At 62.1% G+C, this 14,428-nt stretch overlaps 1 protein-coding gene across 3 annotated transcripts; it reads right to left on the reverse strand.

Annotated features, from left to right (window-relative positions):
- Positions 1–2,955: 2,955 nt before the first annotated feature.
- AKAP17A (A-kinase anchoring protein 17A) lies at positions 2,956–14,138 on the reverse strand. Of its 3 annotated transcripts, none has more exons than XM_079911158.1 (6): positions 14,014–14,138; positions 11,621–12,398; positions 10,847–10,995; positions 7,862–8,102; positions 5,915–6,864; positions 2,956–5,651 (listed from the first exon to the last, which is right to left on the reverse strand). In XM_079911158.1, the coding sequence occupies exons 2-6, from the start codon at positions 12,380–12,382 to the stop codon at positions 5,639–5,641; spliced, it is 2,115 nt and encodes a 704-aa protein (XP_079767284.1). In that variant the 5' UTR covers positions 12,383–12,398; positions 14,014–14,138; the 3' UTR covers positions 2,956–5,638. The 3 variants fall into 3 exon arrangements, with proteins under 3 accessions (XP_079767284.1, XP_079767283.1, XP_079767285.1); XM_079911157.1 differs by having other exon boundaries at positions 4,586–5,681; XM_079911159.1 differs by lacking the exon at positions 2,956–5,651 and having other exon boundaries at positions 5,710–6,864.
- Between the last annotated feature and the right edge of the window lie 290 nt (positions 14,139–14,428).

Below are 14,428 nucleotides of genomic sequence, written 5' to 3' on the forward strand. Positions count from 1 at the left end.
TGTGCACAGGGACCCAGTTTCTCCACATCCTTGTCAGTGTTTATTTCCCTTTTATTATTACTATCAGTGGTGGTGACTAGTAGTCCTAGTAGTACTGCCGTTCTAGTGGGTTTTTTAATTGAGCAAATTGTTTGCTTTTTAGTGTGGAGCCTGGGGCCGCAGGATGATTTAACTTGCTGCCCTAAAGCAAGAGGGAACGTGATTGGAGAAGGGCGAGTTCAGACGTACTTGGAGACCACCTGGTATTCGTTACTTGCAGCTCCTGTAATACCTCAGACTGGGGGCTTATAAGCAACACACACTGATTCCTCACGGTCCTGGAGGCTGGACGTCCGAGATCCCGGCGAGGGCAGATTTAGCATCTGGTGAGGACCCTCCTCCTGGTTCCTAGATGGACGTCTTCTCACTGTGTCCTCACACGGAGGAAGCGGTGAGGGAGCTCCCTGGGGTCTCTTTTCTAAGGACACTAATCCCATCCACGGGGGCTCCACCCTCATGACCTCATCACCTCCCAGAGGCCCCACCTCCTGACACCATCGCCTTGGGGGTAAGGGGCCCCCCACAACACGTCTGAATTTGGGGGGATGCGAACGTTCCGTCTACAGCGCCTGGGTGCGAGCGTTCTGACGGGGCGGTGAGGGTGGTGGGAGTGTGAGGGCAGCGCCTGAGTTGCAGGGCAGGAGAGAAGACCCTCCTGCAGGGGTTTTATGGACGAGAGCAGAGATGGGGGGACTCAGGCTGAAGCGGGTGTGGGGAGACAGGTACACAGCTCGGGGATGGAGACGTCAGCCTGTCTGTGCGCTGATTGGAGGGGCCTGATGAGAGAGGCGGGTACGTATAGCACCCGGGAAGGGCCTGCCCGGAGGAGGGGGCTGGGCCTCGGGCACGCCATGTGCGAGTGGGCAGTGGGGCAGGTGGGAGGGGCTGGAAGGGACGCTCCACGAAGTGCACCCCGTCCTCCGACAGAGCACGAGCATCACCTGGAAAACACCTGTTACAGGAGCTCCGCCCCCCCCCACACACCTGCCGCGTGGAATCCTGCCTTTTCCTCTCACCCCGAGGTGAGCCCAGAACACCTGGAAGTCTGAAACCAGACCGCCATCCCGGGGGAGGGGTCTTTCAGGTACCCGCTACGCTTTTTTTTTTTAATATCATCTAAATGCAAAAGCAAACGGTGCAATGCTTGGCATGTAATAGACGTTTTTCCAATTTGCTGCAGTCTTTAGAGTGTCTGATAGACCCTGAACACCCTAGCGATTTAATAACTATATCCATCCACTTAAAACCCCACAAGACAGTGTGTTTAAAATAATAATGTCGTGCGGTTTCCTTTTCTAGTTCTATCCACGTTCTCAACTCACTTCTCTCCCCGCCAGGATTCTGGGCTCTATGTTTTGTACTTAGAAATGTACCTGGCCATCCCATCATACTTGTGAAGCAAGATGTCTGTACACGAGGTGGCGGAGGTTAACTAGCCTTCTCGTGGTGATCGTTTTGCAGTCTACACAAAGTTCAAACCAATATGTCAACTATATCTCAATAAAACTAGAAAAAATAGAATATATACATTGAAATTGTACGAGAATTTACGTTTTTTGGGTTTTTTACTGTTAACAGAAGGTTTTATGTGTTTTCTGTGCTCTGACTCATCGTGAGCAGGTGTATAAATGAAAACTTTGCAAATGTTAATAACTGATGTTCGACTGGAAATGCGTCCTCTAAACGAGGTGGACAGGGCTTCCTCTCATGATGGCTCAGAGTGAACTTTCTCCCGGTTTTCCTGGGGTCTGGGGGAACCTGGTTCATGTACTTGGTGGGAGCAGAAACATGGACAGAAGGGTGTCACTTCCTTTTTAACAATCTCCCAGCACACACCTCCAGGAGGCCCTTCTTCCGTTCCGCTGTCACCGTGTCGCTCCCAGACGCACCTCTCCAGGTGACACTGGGACCCTAGAAGCCGTGTCACCTTGGGGAGCAGAGCCCAAGTATGAGGAAGGAGGCGGCACGGTGCCTCCACGGGGGCCACGAGAGGGAGGAGAAGGGGGACGCTGGAGCCAGGCACATTCCCAGGACGATCAGTTACAAGAACAAGTTTAGAGCGAAGCCGAGGACTGAGAAATGGACCCGACCCCCTTCAAACCGTGGGTGCATCAAGGACCCCGTGAGCTGGCATGAAGCCCCACGTGGGAGATCACAGGGCAAAGACAGGAAGTGGGGACTCTAGCTGGCAAGACGGCAGCCTAGGTGACTCAGGTGAGTCGGCGGGGTTTCCGCCGTGTGTGTTGAGCAGGGATAGGCATGGTGAGGAAAAGCACAGGTGCCTGGAGGAGCGAGGCATGGTTACAGTGGTGACACCCTCCTCTTTGGCAGAACTTTAAAAATCCAGATAAGTAAAAGCAACTACAAAACGAAAGCAGGTCAAAAATCCCTTTGCATCGATAGTCGCCTGTCAGATGCAGGGTTTGCAGGAGTGAAGATGGCAGAGAAAGGGGTGAGTCAACTGCCCGACGCCACGTTAGCCTCGTTCTTCCCTGGAGCCCTCCCTGAGAGCTCTGCGCCTTTCCTCATGTCCCAATCTCTCCTCGAATGCAGGTCGCTAGGTTCCAGAGGACACAAGAGCCACAGTCAAGTCCCAAATCCCAGAACACCTGGTGACCCCCAGGCCCTCAGGTCTGGAGAACATCTCCGCCGGGTGAAACGGATAAATTGGGGGTGGATTTTATTTACCTACAATGAGATAATGAGCCCACTCGGCTAGAACGAGGCTCAGGACAAAATGCTGTGAGACAGACAGAAAAGGAGAAGCAAACCTCCCATTCATTCACCCCAGAAGTTGGCAGGACAACGCTTCTAGGGTGGAAACCTTCCATTTCCTCAATGAACGTGTTCCTTACTCACAGCGCCCTTGATTACAGTCTAGTCACCTCAGAACTAAGAAAAATCCTGGTTTGTGAAGATAAAATCGAATTAGTTAACAGACGTGTTTCAATTAATCTCTATTTTTTATCGCTAACAACTCCTACAGAAAACAAGAGAACTTATAGAAAATAAACGAAAGCACAATTGTCCCTCGGTATCTACGGGGATCCGTTCCAGGACTCACCGCCGGTACCAAAATTCGCCGATGCTGCAGTCCCAGAGTCCACCTCCCGGATCCATGGTTTCGCACACACGGCTTCAACCAACCGCGGGTGGTAAACATAGTATTCAAGCTGCGGTTCACTGAATCCATGGATGTGGAGCCCGTGGATAAGGGTTGGTTGCACTGTAACCTGGAAAATCCCACCCTAAGTCATAAGGACGACAAGTGCCTTAAACCCAAGATGAGTCCAAACCAGCAGGATCCCAACGGGCTGTATGGGTGCTCTTCACCTGGTCCCCACGCAAGTCACTGCCGTCAGCCTCACAGGAGAGGGGCTGTTGGGCGAAACGGTTCTAAGCCAGGCTCCCGAATCCTCATTCTTAGGCACGTTGCCTCTAAAAGGATCTGCTGTGTCACAACAAAAAACTACTGTCCTCTCCTCTGTGGAGCTTGGCTTGAAAAGAGAGAACAATCATGGCTTACGCCAAAACCTTCTTTTCCCCTGACACCCTCGGATGCTGTGTGTGTGTCTAGGAGACACATACACGTAACGGACATCTCTTTCCATCAAATTCCTTTCCTCCCCATTTACCACCAAACAGACTTCAGGACAAGGAAAATTATCAAGGTACAGAAGGGCACTGCAAATGACCAAGGAGCCAGTTCTCCAAGGAGACGTGACAATCCTTAACTTGTACGCAACTAATAACACAGTGTCAAACACAAAAGGCACAAACTGTTAGGCCTTTGAGGAGAAAAAGATGCATCTGCTGCTACGGCTGGAGATGTCAATGCCACCCCTGTCTCAGGAACTGACAGACCCAGCAGGCGGAGGACCAGTCGGTAAGGGAGGATTGGCCTGGGCAGCACTGATTACGCCTCTACCTTCTGCTGCGTAGCTCAGTGGTTTTGGAGGTGGAATACGCATGATCAGTGGAACAGGTTTAGAATTCAGATGCCTGACTCTCGTCCACAGCGATACCTCCCCTGACCTCAGAGATGTGTGCTGATCTGACTCTCCCTCACTTCAGAGAAACCTCCTCTGACCTCACGGAGATCTCCCTTGACTTCAGAGACCTCCCCTACATACACACACGATGCCACGTGGCCTGCTCCTCAGTCCTGTACTTGCTCCTTCAAGATTCCCATGTTTCAGGGGGCCTGTCTCATCCAGCAACATATCCTGGGCACCCAGAGTGACACCCAGTCCTCCGACTTTCTCAGAGCTGCTGATGGGGCAAAAAACACTTAATGCCAGGCTGCAGGAATCCTGACACAGCTGCCCGTGTGCACCTCTGAGAGGCATCTCCAATCACTGGGCATCCGAGCACGTCCTGCACGCACACCTCGACTGGTGACAGACCAGACCAATGCCAGCGCAGAGAAGGAAAGTGCAAGTCTATTGTGCCGACCTGAGAGTTTGACGATGATGTGACTAGGGTGGAAAAAGCATATAACTGCCCTCCACGTGCTGAGAACATCTGTGTTTGCCTTAAAACAAAGACAGACGGAGGGATCCCTTGCAGCTCGGGGTCCCAGCAGGGGCACTGACACCTACCTGCTACCCCAACTCAAGGTGAGGAGAGAACCACTTTCTTTAAGTCTTTTTTTTTTTTTTAATGGCACTGTAGCTTTAAAAAGACTGCTTCTGTGAACTTGCTACACTTTTATGTTCCCGGTAAGCAAACTGAAAGAGTCTCAGGACCCGTGTTCTCCTCCAGGGAGTTACTTTACAAAAGTCACAGCATGTGAAATGAATCTTTAGAAACCAGCGATTTCAGATACGCCAAATCACGCTGAGGTCAGTGAGGCAGCCCAAAGAACTTAAAAACGCGAACACACATTAAGTATGGGAAACATTAGTTCATTGGAAAAGGGTTTTATTTCACCATAAAAATGCAAACTGGAATAAACACCATCTCTCCTAAGGCGGACGATAACAGCTATTTTTAAGTATTTCTGAGCTTCACTCAGAGAAGCCAACGATTATAAAATTTAACATGTTTGCAGCATTAAATCTGAAACGCTCCAAGTAAAAATAATTTAGCAAAACGGTTTCTTAAAAAAACCACACAGGCTAACCTTGACTAGGAACCAAAACTAATTTTAATCAACCTTTTTTTTTTTACGCTGAATTACTTGAATTTGTAGAAAAGTGAGCTTCTGGGACCCTCCGTACCACTTCCGCACCTGCCCACACCTAAAAAGACGGCACGTCTGAGTTTCCGCGTTGCAGAACGTACAGCTTCCCCGCCGATGACTTAAATGCACCAGAGCCGTTTTCCTTTGGCATCCCACCCAAACTTTGTTCCCAGTCTGTTAAACTTACAAAAGAGGGAAGAAACCAAAAAACAAAAAAACACCCGCAGGGCGAGGCTTCCTCTTTTCCATGCCCCATGGGGCTGTGGCCGCCACACCGGACAGTCCATCCCCGTGACGCGACAGGCAGCTCCCGTGAAGTGACTATGAGAGGCGTCTCCGAGCAGGTGCAGGGATTCGGCGCTGCCAGCCTGTGTGCCCAGGGTGGGGTGGTCTGCAATTCTCACGGCTGGCGGCCTACGTGTTCCTCCTGATTCAGAGAGGACTGCTGACGTTAAAGCTATTGGATCAACAGTTTTAAGAGAAACGAAAGCTCGTCACCGGGGACGATGCCTCTGAACTAGACCCACGGCCACGAGGGAGAGGTGCCTTCCTCACCAGGGAGCTCCCTGGGTGTGCTGGGGGGGGTGGCGGGGTGGCGTGGGGGGCAGCGAGCAGCAGCAGGACGTGCGCCCCCCCTCCCCCCGTCCTGGTCCTCCGGGACGGCTGCTGCCTGGGCCCTCCGTGCATTACCTGTTCCAGGTGCTGCGGTGCCGGCTGGGGGAGCCCGAGCGCGACCTCTCGCTGCGTCGGTGGCGGCTGCGCTTCCTGCCCGAGCTGCCCCTGCGGTCCCGGTCCCGGCTCCTCTCCCGCCGGCCATGCCGGTCTCTGCTGTGGGACCTCCGCGACCGCTCGTGCTCGTGCTCGTGCTCGTGCTCGCGCTCGGGGCTGGCGCTGCGCCGGCGGGGGCTCCCGTCCTGGTGCGAGCGCTTCCTGTGCGACCTTCGCTCCTTGGGCAGCCTCACGTCCTCCCGGCTGCCCGCCCGCCGCGGCCGGCTGCGCTCCCGCTTGGGCCCGTCATCGCTGCCCCGGTCCCCGCTGGCCCGGCCGCGGCCCCCGCTGGGCTCACGGTTGCACTTGTCTTGCTCGGAGCGCGCGTCCTTCCTGGGCGCGCTCTGCTCGCAGGCGGCGGGCGCGGCCTTGGGCTGCTGGTTGTTGTCGGGGATGCAGGCGAGGACGGCGGGGCACCTCTTCTCGGAAGGGCCGTCGTCGGGGGCGACACGGCGAGGATCCTGCCCCTCCTTGCTCGGGGCCTCGTCCGCGGCACCACCGTTCATGTTCTGGGCGGGACCCGCGGCCGGCGGCCGGGGCGGGTCCTCGCGCTGGGCGCCGGGCGTGGGCGTGGGCGGGGCGGCGCCCGAGCAGCCGGCCGACACGGTGTGCAGGATGTCCAGCACCGGCTGCAGCAGGTGCGCGTGCGCGGCGCCCAGACCCGCGGGCGCGCGGGCACCATCCGCCTTCTTGCTGAGCAGGATGCTGAGCAGACGCTCGCGCAGCTCGCGCTCCCGGCGCTGCAGGCCCAGCGCGCGCTCCTTCTCCTCCTCCACTCGCCGCAGCTCCGCCTCCTGCAGCCGCCGGCGCTCCTCCTGCTGCTGCAGCCGCAGCGTCTCCTCCCGCTGCTCCTGCTGCCGCAGCTTCACGGCCTGCGGGACAGAGGGGGCCGCGCCTGAGCTGGGCTCTGAACCCGCACGGACGCTCCGCGGCGCGCGGCTCTGCAGACGCCGGCCTGGGGGACCCGGCGGGTGGGCGGGCGGGCGGCCGGCTGGAGCCCGGCCTGCCGCACCTGCCCGCGCCCGGGCGTCCTGCCCAGCCGGCGGAGGAAAGCCCTGGCAAAGCTCCTCGCCGCAGCCCCGGGGCGGGCCTTCTGCGCCTGCTGTCGGTGCGAAGGTCGCCGGCCACGGGGAACTGAGATTACGGCGCGGAGGCGCGGGGCCGGGCCTGCTCAGGGTCTTCAATATTCACCATGAAACAAGAACACGCTGCCACAGGTCTCAGCGCGCCCGCCACGCTCCTTCCCGCGGACTGATCACAACTGTAACCAGACAACAGGTTAGGGTCGCCCCGCGCCTGACTCCGCGGCCCGCCTGAGCACCAGGCGCGCCCAGCAAGGTCCGTCCACGCCCCCGGCCCGGCTCGCGGCAGTTACCGGCCTGGCCTCCAAGAGAAGCAGGTGCGGGAACCGGGAGGGCCGTCCGCACAGCGCAGCTGAGACCTGTCAGCTCTGCAGCTGCGGACCGAGGGGGCGCGGCCCGGCTCCAGGCGCCTGGCTTCCCGGGGCCACGGCGAGGACCGCGCATCTTCCGGCCTCCGCCCCGACCCCCGGCAGGCCCCGGCCCAGGGCGGCTGACCTGACGGGGCCTGAGCAGCGCGGCCCCAGTGAGCCCCGGGGGTGGGCGGGCGACCCTTGGCGGGCTCTGCCCACCCCCACTTCCCGCCACCTAACCCCCCCCCCCCCCCCCCCCCGTCAGGCCGGCCCTTGCGAGGCCTGGACGTGGGGAGGCCGACCCACAGCTCCGCAGGCTCCCTCAGCACAGGGCGCGGATGTGGAGCGCCGACCCGGGGACGCCAGAAGCGTCGTCCCGCGCAACGAGCCCCACCCGCGGGCCGGGCGCCGTGTCCCGCAGGCGCGGCAGGTGGTACCTTGGCGCGGCTCAGCAGCTCGGCGATGAGCCGGATGGACTGCAGGTTGCGCTGCGCCAGCAGCAGCTTGCGCTCCTCCAGCCGGATCTTCTCCTGCAGCTTCCGCTGCTCCTCCGCCTGCAGCCTCTCCAGCTTCCGCTGGCCGCGCCGCAGCTCGCGCTCCCGCTGCCTCTGCGCGCGCCTGCGCAGCTTCTCCTCCCGCCGCCTCTCGCGCTCCTGCTCCTCCAGCTCCTTCTGCTTCCTGCGCGAGCGAGACACGGGCTCCGTGAGGCCGCGGGCCGCATGCGCGAGGGAGCGCCATCCACAGGGCACCCGGGTGGCGGCCGCGGGGCTCGGCATCGCGGCGCTTCCTCCCCGGAGAAACCTCAGTCGCATCCGGGGACCCCGAGGAGCGCGGCGCTCAGGGGCTGCGACTTTCCGGCGTCATCCGCGGGAGAGTCTCGCTGAGTGCGACCCCAGCCCGGAATCGTGAAGAAAGGGATGGATGGCCAGGGAGGCCGCAGCGGCCGCTGAGTTTTGAACAAGAGGCACCCGGATGGCGGAGGGGCGACGACGGACGGACGGGGAAAGGGCTGCGACGCAGAGCGACGAGGCCCCTCCGCTGGCCGCACGCACCCTGAACTTAGAGCCAGCGTGCTGCACCGTCCCCAGCCCCAGCGGCAGCAGAGACACCCGGCCCGGGCTTTCACACCCTGGGAACCCGCGGGCCCTGAGCGGGAGGGAATCGGCAACGTACACAGCTGCAGGAAGGTTCCGGAAGCAGCGAGCTAAGGGCAAGACCAAACACGAGAGACTGTACCGCATGGCCTTTCATAGGAAGTAGTGGAAACGACAAAGGCACGGGGACGCAAACCCGACCCGGTCTGCCTTGGGGTGTACCCCGATCAAGGGGTCCCGAGAGGACGCACTGCCTGGGGAAACCCTGCGAGATCACTGCGTACACACTCCCTGGAGACAGCGACTGTTCCATAAACACCCCCGCACCACACCCGCCAGCCTAGACCCTAACAACATCCTTCCTCGTTCGGAAATGAGGACGCCACCGAAAGCAGGATGGCTCCAGACCCCCAGGGAAGGTCTGAAGACCAACGGATGTGTCCACCCGGCACACCCGCATCTCCTGCGAGCTTTTGTTCGCTGAGTTGCCGGTGGGGCCGGCACAGCAGAGAGGCGAGGTCGCTGCGGGAAGGACCAGACACAGAGGAGACCCCTGAGGCCAGAAGGCGTACTGTCTGCAGGAGAGCCGACATCACTCCCAGGGTGCCAGGCCCGGAGGAGGCGGCGGGAGGACCCAAGCTCATCCGGACGCAGAGGAGGGGGCGGGCTGGGCACCGAGGCCGAGCTAACGCGGGGAAGCAGGACAGCTCGAGGGTGCCGGCGTCCAGGAGGCCACACACACCTGAAGGCCTCCCGCAGCAGGTGTCCGTCAAGAGCTGCGGGTCCTAGCTGCCTCACGGGCCTCAAGTGCCCACAGCTCTCAACTGTGGAGCTCATGGCCCACGGCGTGCCACGACCAGGAACGCGACCACTACTGGGCAGTTGCACTCTGTTCCTATGAACACCGAAGGACCCAGAGACGCGCGCCCGTGATGCGGCACAGACGCCGAGGCTCCGCCCCACAGCCCTGGCCACCACTGCTCACCCTGGGCGCCTCCCAGGCCCACCGCTCGTGCCAGGCCAGCCCTGCCACGCTCCGTGGCCACAGCCGAGGCGCCGCCCTGGGGCTGCGAGGCCGGGTCCTCACCAGGACGTGTCCTGCTCTGTGTCCTCCAAGGCCACTCTCAGTCCCGTTTCCCCACCCGCTTTTCCTGCCATAAGGTCAAGCAAATTGCCTTTAACGAGACCTCAGAGCTGCTTTAGGAAGGCCGTGGGGAACTTCTACACCCCCCAGCTCGGGGGCTTGTGGTCACGGCCCACCTCGAAGAGGGAGGACAAGGCCCGTTTGGGACAAGGGCGGGTGGGTGGTCCGCACACCACTTGCGCTTCCCGGTTCTGCCTGAGGGGGCCGTGCTGACGCTGCGGCCCGGTTCACTGCACGATCCCAACCGTCCCCGCCAAGGGCCGCCTCCTGAGGGCAGCCACGCAGCGAGCACAGCCTACACTCCCCGGACGCCCGTTCCTCTCTCTGCACCCACGGCCTTACTCCGGGGCTCCTGGCCCCCGACCAACGGCCACACCCTTGTCTGCAGCCCAGGCATCCCCGCCTCCCCGCGGGAGCCACGTGGGGCTGAGCAGAGAACAGCGGCATGGTCTGGACGCACTACCCTGGAACTGGGTTCCGGTGCAGACAAAGGAACTGCTACCCGCCGAGATATCTCCGCATCTGTGTTAGTGCTGTCGGTGAAGAAGGGAAAACAAAACAGGAACCCGACAGCCAGGGCAAGAGGTAAGTCAATTCAGGCAACAGATAAACAGACTGGTGAACAATGAACTGCCCAGATCACGCACACCTAAGACTGAACAACACTCTGCAAAACACACGACACCTTGAGTGTAACACACACACACACACACGCTGGAAAGAAACACCAAGCGCACAGCAGCCGTGATGGACCAAGAAGAATCTTTCCTTGTTTTCTAAAATCCAGGTAGTATCGTTAGTCAGGTTGCTCTTATAACTCACAAAGCAAAAGATAAAAGGGGGAAAGGTCGTCCCCCGAGTTTGCCGTTAGACACGTGAACCTCAGTTACTTTACAGACCTAAATGAGGCGTTTTTGCAAAAACCCGCCAACGTCATCAGTTCTCTACTTCACTTAAAAGCAGCTTCAGCCTGAACGCAAAAACCTGCAAAACAGCCAAGACTCCGTGCCTGTGTCAGCAGGACCCGCGCATGGCACTCAGGGAGGCTCGGAGGGGGAAGGCCCGTCCAGGGCACTGGGCAGGGCCACGCGGGTAGGGGGCTTGGCCCCGCCGCCCGCACATGCGCACACGGGTGCGCGCACGGGGCCCAGGCGGGAGCCCCGAGCGGCCCGGGCCGCACGCACCTCTCCTCGGCCCTCTGCCTCTCCTCCGCCTCCTTCTCCCGGCGCTTCTGCTCCTCCCGCTGCTGCTCCAGCTCCTGAAGCTTCTGCCGCTCGAGCTGCCGTTTCCTGATGGAGGCGTCGCTCAAGTGTTTGGTCGAATCGAAAGAAACCTTCAGAGGGAGAACGGGGCAGGTTGCGGCGGGTCCGGCGACCGGAGAGCCTCCTTGAGGGCGACAGCCCCGCCCGCGCGAGGCCGGCTCCCCCAGACTCAGCGCAGGGAAGGGGCTCCCGGGACGCCCTCCCCTGCGTGGCCACGGGCCCCGAGCCTCACGGTCAGCGCTCAGGACCCCACTTCTCCCGAGAGGGGAAGGGGACCACGAACCACAGGGACAGCGCCGGGAGCACGAGCGTACCCGGAGGTCCGACGCCCTGCCCCGGTACCGGCGGGAAACGCGCCCCTCTCCCCTCCTGCCACAGGGCCCCGGGGCCCCGAGGCCGGCTGCCGCGCCTCCCCCGCCCAGGCGGCACGGGGCACAGTGCGCGGCCGTAAAAGAACCGTCGCCTCGTTTCAAGGGACGTTTGGGGGCCCGGCTGGAGCTCCTCCCAGGGCGACCGTCACCCTGGCAGCCACGGGAGGACGTTCGGCTCCCTCGCGCGCCCTGAAGACGCAGGCTCTGTGAGAGAAGCACGGGGCCGCCTGCTCCCCTGCCCGCGGCTGCCGTCCTGCAGGTCGCGGCCTGCCGCGGGGACCTTCTCCACGGGGCCCTGCCCGCGCTGCAGGGGCCCCTCCCTCACCTTGATGTTGCAGGCCACGGCCTTGCCGTCCTCGCCCTTGTACATGAGCTTCATGCCGCGCAGGGCGCTCATGGCCTGGATGAAGCCCGCGTACTCGCGGTACTGCACGTAGGCCTCGAAGTTCAGGTGGCCCCCGAAGCTGAAGGTGTGGAAGTTGCGGCCCGTCATCTCCTCGCGGTAGGGGTCCAGCATGGGGATGTCCACGTTGCGGATCTCCCCGAAGCGCTCAAACACCCGGACCAGCACCTCCTCGCTGGGCTTCTCGGAGCCCGACTCCTTCAGGGCGAACCACTTGCAGGGCAGCCCCTCCAGGTGGATGGTGTCGGGCCGCTCGCCCGGCAGCGTCTCGTTCATGTCCTTGGCGTCCCGGAAGAAGGAGTCCCAGTCGTGGCGGGTGGGGAAGTCGATCTTGAACTCGGCGGCGCGCACCTTGAGGATGTCGGAGAAGCCGCTGAGCTTGATGGTCTTGCCGTCCAGGCAGGCCAGGAAGGCCCTGACCAGGCTCTTGTTCTCCACCTCGCCCTCGAAGCGGATAAAGTCCATGGTGCTCTTGGAGATGCGCAGCGCGGAGAACTGGTGGTCGCGCACCATGCCCTTCAGGCGCTCCATCACCTCCCAGTTGGAGATGGACTTGCCCGGCTGCTTCAGCTGCGGGAGCGCCACGCTGATGGTCATTTTCGTGATGGGCTTCAGGTACAGGCCGTAGGGAGGGCACAGCTCCACCGCCTCGGACGTGTCGTGCACGATGGTAGCCGCAGCCATAGCCGGGACCTCGGGCCTGAAAAACACGCGTGCGCGACGGGTCAGGGCCGGGCACCGGGCCGAGGTGTCCCAGGCTGGCCGGTGCCGCGGGCCCGGAGCAGGGAGGCAAGTCTGCTTGCTCTCTGTACGTCAGGCACACGGGCCTCTACAGAGGGAAAGGCCCTCGCCCGAGACGTTGGTGCTTTTAATGAGATTACACTAAAGCAGGGGAGAAAACGGGCCGACAAAACGTTTAGGCACAGCTGGCAGCCCGACTCCTCCAGCAGCGCTGACCTGCCCCCAGTACCCAGAGGCAGCTCTCCCGGGGCCAGGGCAGTGGGAGCCCAGCTCGGCGGGGTCGGTCGCTGCCCTCAGCGAACACGGGGCAGGCCGGCTCCACCGGCCACCTCCACCAGAGGGTGCACACACCTCACGGGGGAGGGAAGGGACGGCCCAGGACAGGCATCTGGGAGGGTCTGTGGAGGAGGTGGCCCTGTGTTTCCACGGAAGAAACAGGAAAGAAGTTTCAGGCTGAAAAAAACAGCCAAGGGCCATCGACTTCAACTTCCCCACTGTGGGCGGAGGCACCCTCTCTGTTCCCAGATAAAGCATAAAAAGTGACCTTTCGGAAACCGGGGGAGGGGAGGGAGCCCCTCCTCCCCTCCTCCCCCAGCTCTTTCCACCTGCTGGGAGACGTGCCTGCTTCCAGAAAGCCTGACCCACGGACACCAAGCCCTACAGGTGGCGGCCTCAGCCGGTCTGCCCGCCCACCCGCTAGCTCTCGGAGCTCCCGCCCCAGATCCAGGAGGAACCCCAGGGGTGCGGGCGTCCCAGCTGGAGGAAAGCCACGTGGCAGGGTCAGGGGCACTGCAGAGGAGCTCTGGCCTGGTTTGAGACCTGTGACTCCCCGCTCCACAGGACCCCAAAGGCCGCAGGGAGGGCCCGAACCAGAGCCCCGGACACCCTACCCCCTCCCCCGCCTGCCTGCCGGGAGCCCTGGTACTCCCAGCTTCCCTGTTGCTTGGCTTCTCCTGCATCCTGGGCGCGACCCCCAGCCCCTTCGCTGCCCGGATACCCCCAGCTAACCCTACGCGGTGCCCAGTACCTCCAGCCCCTCTAACTGTCCCCCCCGCCCCTCAGTTCCCGCCTTCCCTGTCCCGGGCCGCTGCCTGTAACCCCCGCCAACCCCATTAACCTCGGAACCCCCAGCTCCCGGCCCCCCCAGCTCCCGGCCCCGCCTCCTTCCCTCTCTGTCACCGGCCCTGCCCTCACCCCCCGCACCGCCCCTCCCCGGTACCAGTGGCCTCCTGGGAACCCCCGTCTCCCCGGACGCCTTTGGCTCTTCTCCCAGCCCCCAGTGTCCTCGGCCCCAAGATCCCCGCAGACCTCGGCCCCTGCTACCTCGTCACCCCAGGTGCCCCTCCCCCGGCTCCTCACAGACCTAGGCCCTCGATTCCCAGACTGCAGGTCCCCAGGCCTACGACCCCCGCCCCCAGGCCGCCCGCAGACTCCCGACCTCTGGGTCCTCCGCCCCTGGGTCCCTGTTCCCGAGAGCCCCGCAGACCCCGGCCCTCTGATACCACGGCCACTGGGTCCCCGCTCCCAGACCCCCGCCCGGCTCGCGGGCGGAGGCGGCTGCGGGCGGCGCTCACCGGAGCGGGGTTCCGCCTGCGTCCCAGGCCGCCGCCGCCCTGGCCCCAGCTCTCCGCGGGCCCCCGACGACCCTGGCAGGCGCGGCCTCCCCGCCCGGCGTCGCGACCGTCCACCGGAGGCAACCCCAACGCGACCCGCCGCCACCGCCGCCGCCGCCGCCGCCGCCCGCCCCTGTGACGCATATCCGCTTCCGGCGCCGGGGCCCGCGGAAGCGGCCGCGCGGCGGCTCCCTGTTTCTCCTCCAGGCCCTGGTCCCGCCTTCAGAGGCGGGACTTCCGGAGACGACGGGGTGGTGCAGGCCGGGGCCTCCCCTCCCCCCCCCGGGCTTTGCACTGCTCATGCGCGAGCCCACCCCGCCCCCAGGCCGCTACCTGTGTTCAGGTCCAGGCGGAGGCCACACTTGAGGCAGGAGTG

This window comes from Stenella coeruleoalba (assembly GCF_951394435.1).
Source record: "Stenella coeruleoalba genome assembly, chromosome: X".
Taxonomy (NCBI): Eukaryota; Metazoa; Chordata; class Mammalia; order Artiodactyla; family Delphinidae; genus Stenella; species Stenella coeruleoalba.

Coding starts and splice junctions, on each gene's coding strand:
- AKAP17A (XM_079911157.1), bottom strand. CDS start 12,382: ATGGCTGCGGCTACCATCGTGCACGACACGTCCGAGGCGGTGGAGCTG. Junction 8,103..10,846: donor AGGCAGAGGGCCGAGGAGAG/GTGCGTGCGGCC, acceptor TCGCTCGCGCAG/GAAGCAGAAGGAGCTGGAGG. Junction 6,865..7,861: donor AGCTGCTGAGCCGCGCCAAG/GTACCACCTGCC, acceptor TCTGTCCCGCAG/GCCGTGAAGCTGCGGCAGCA.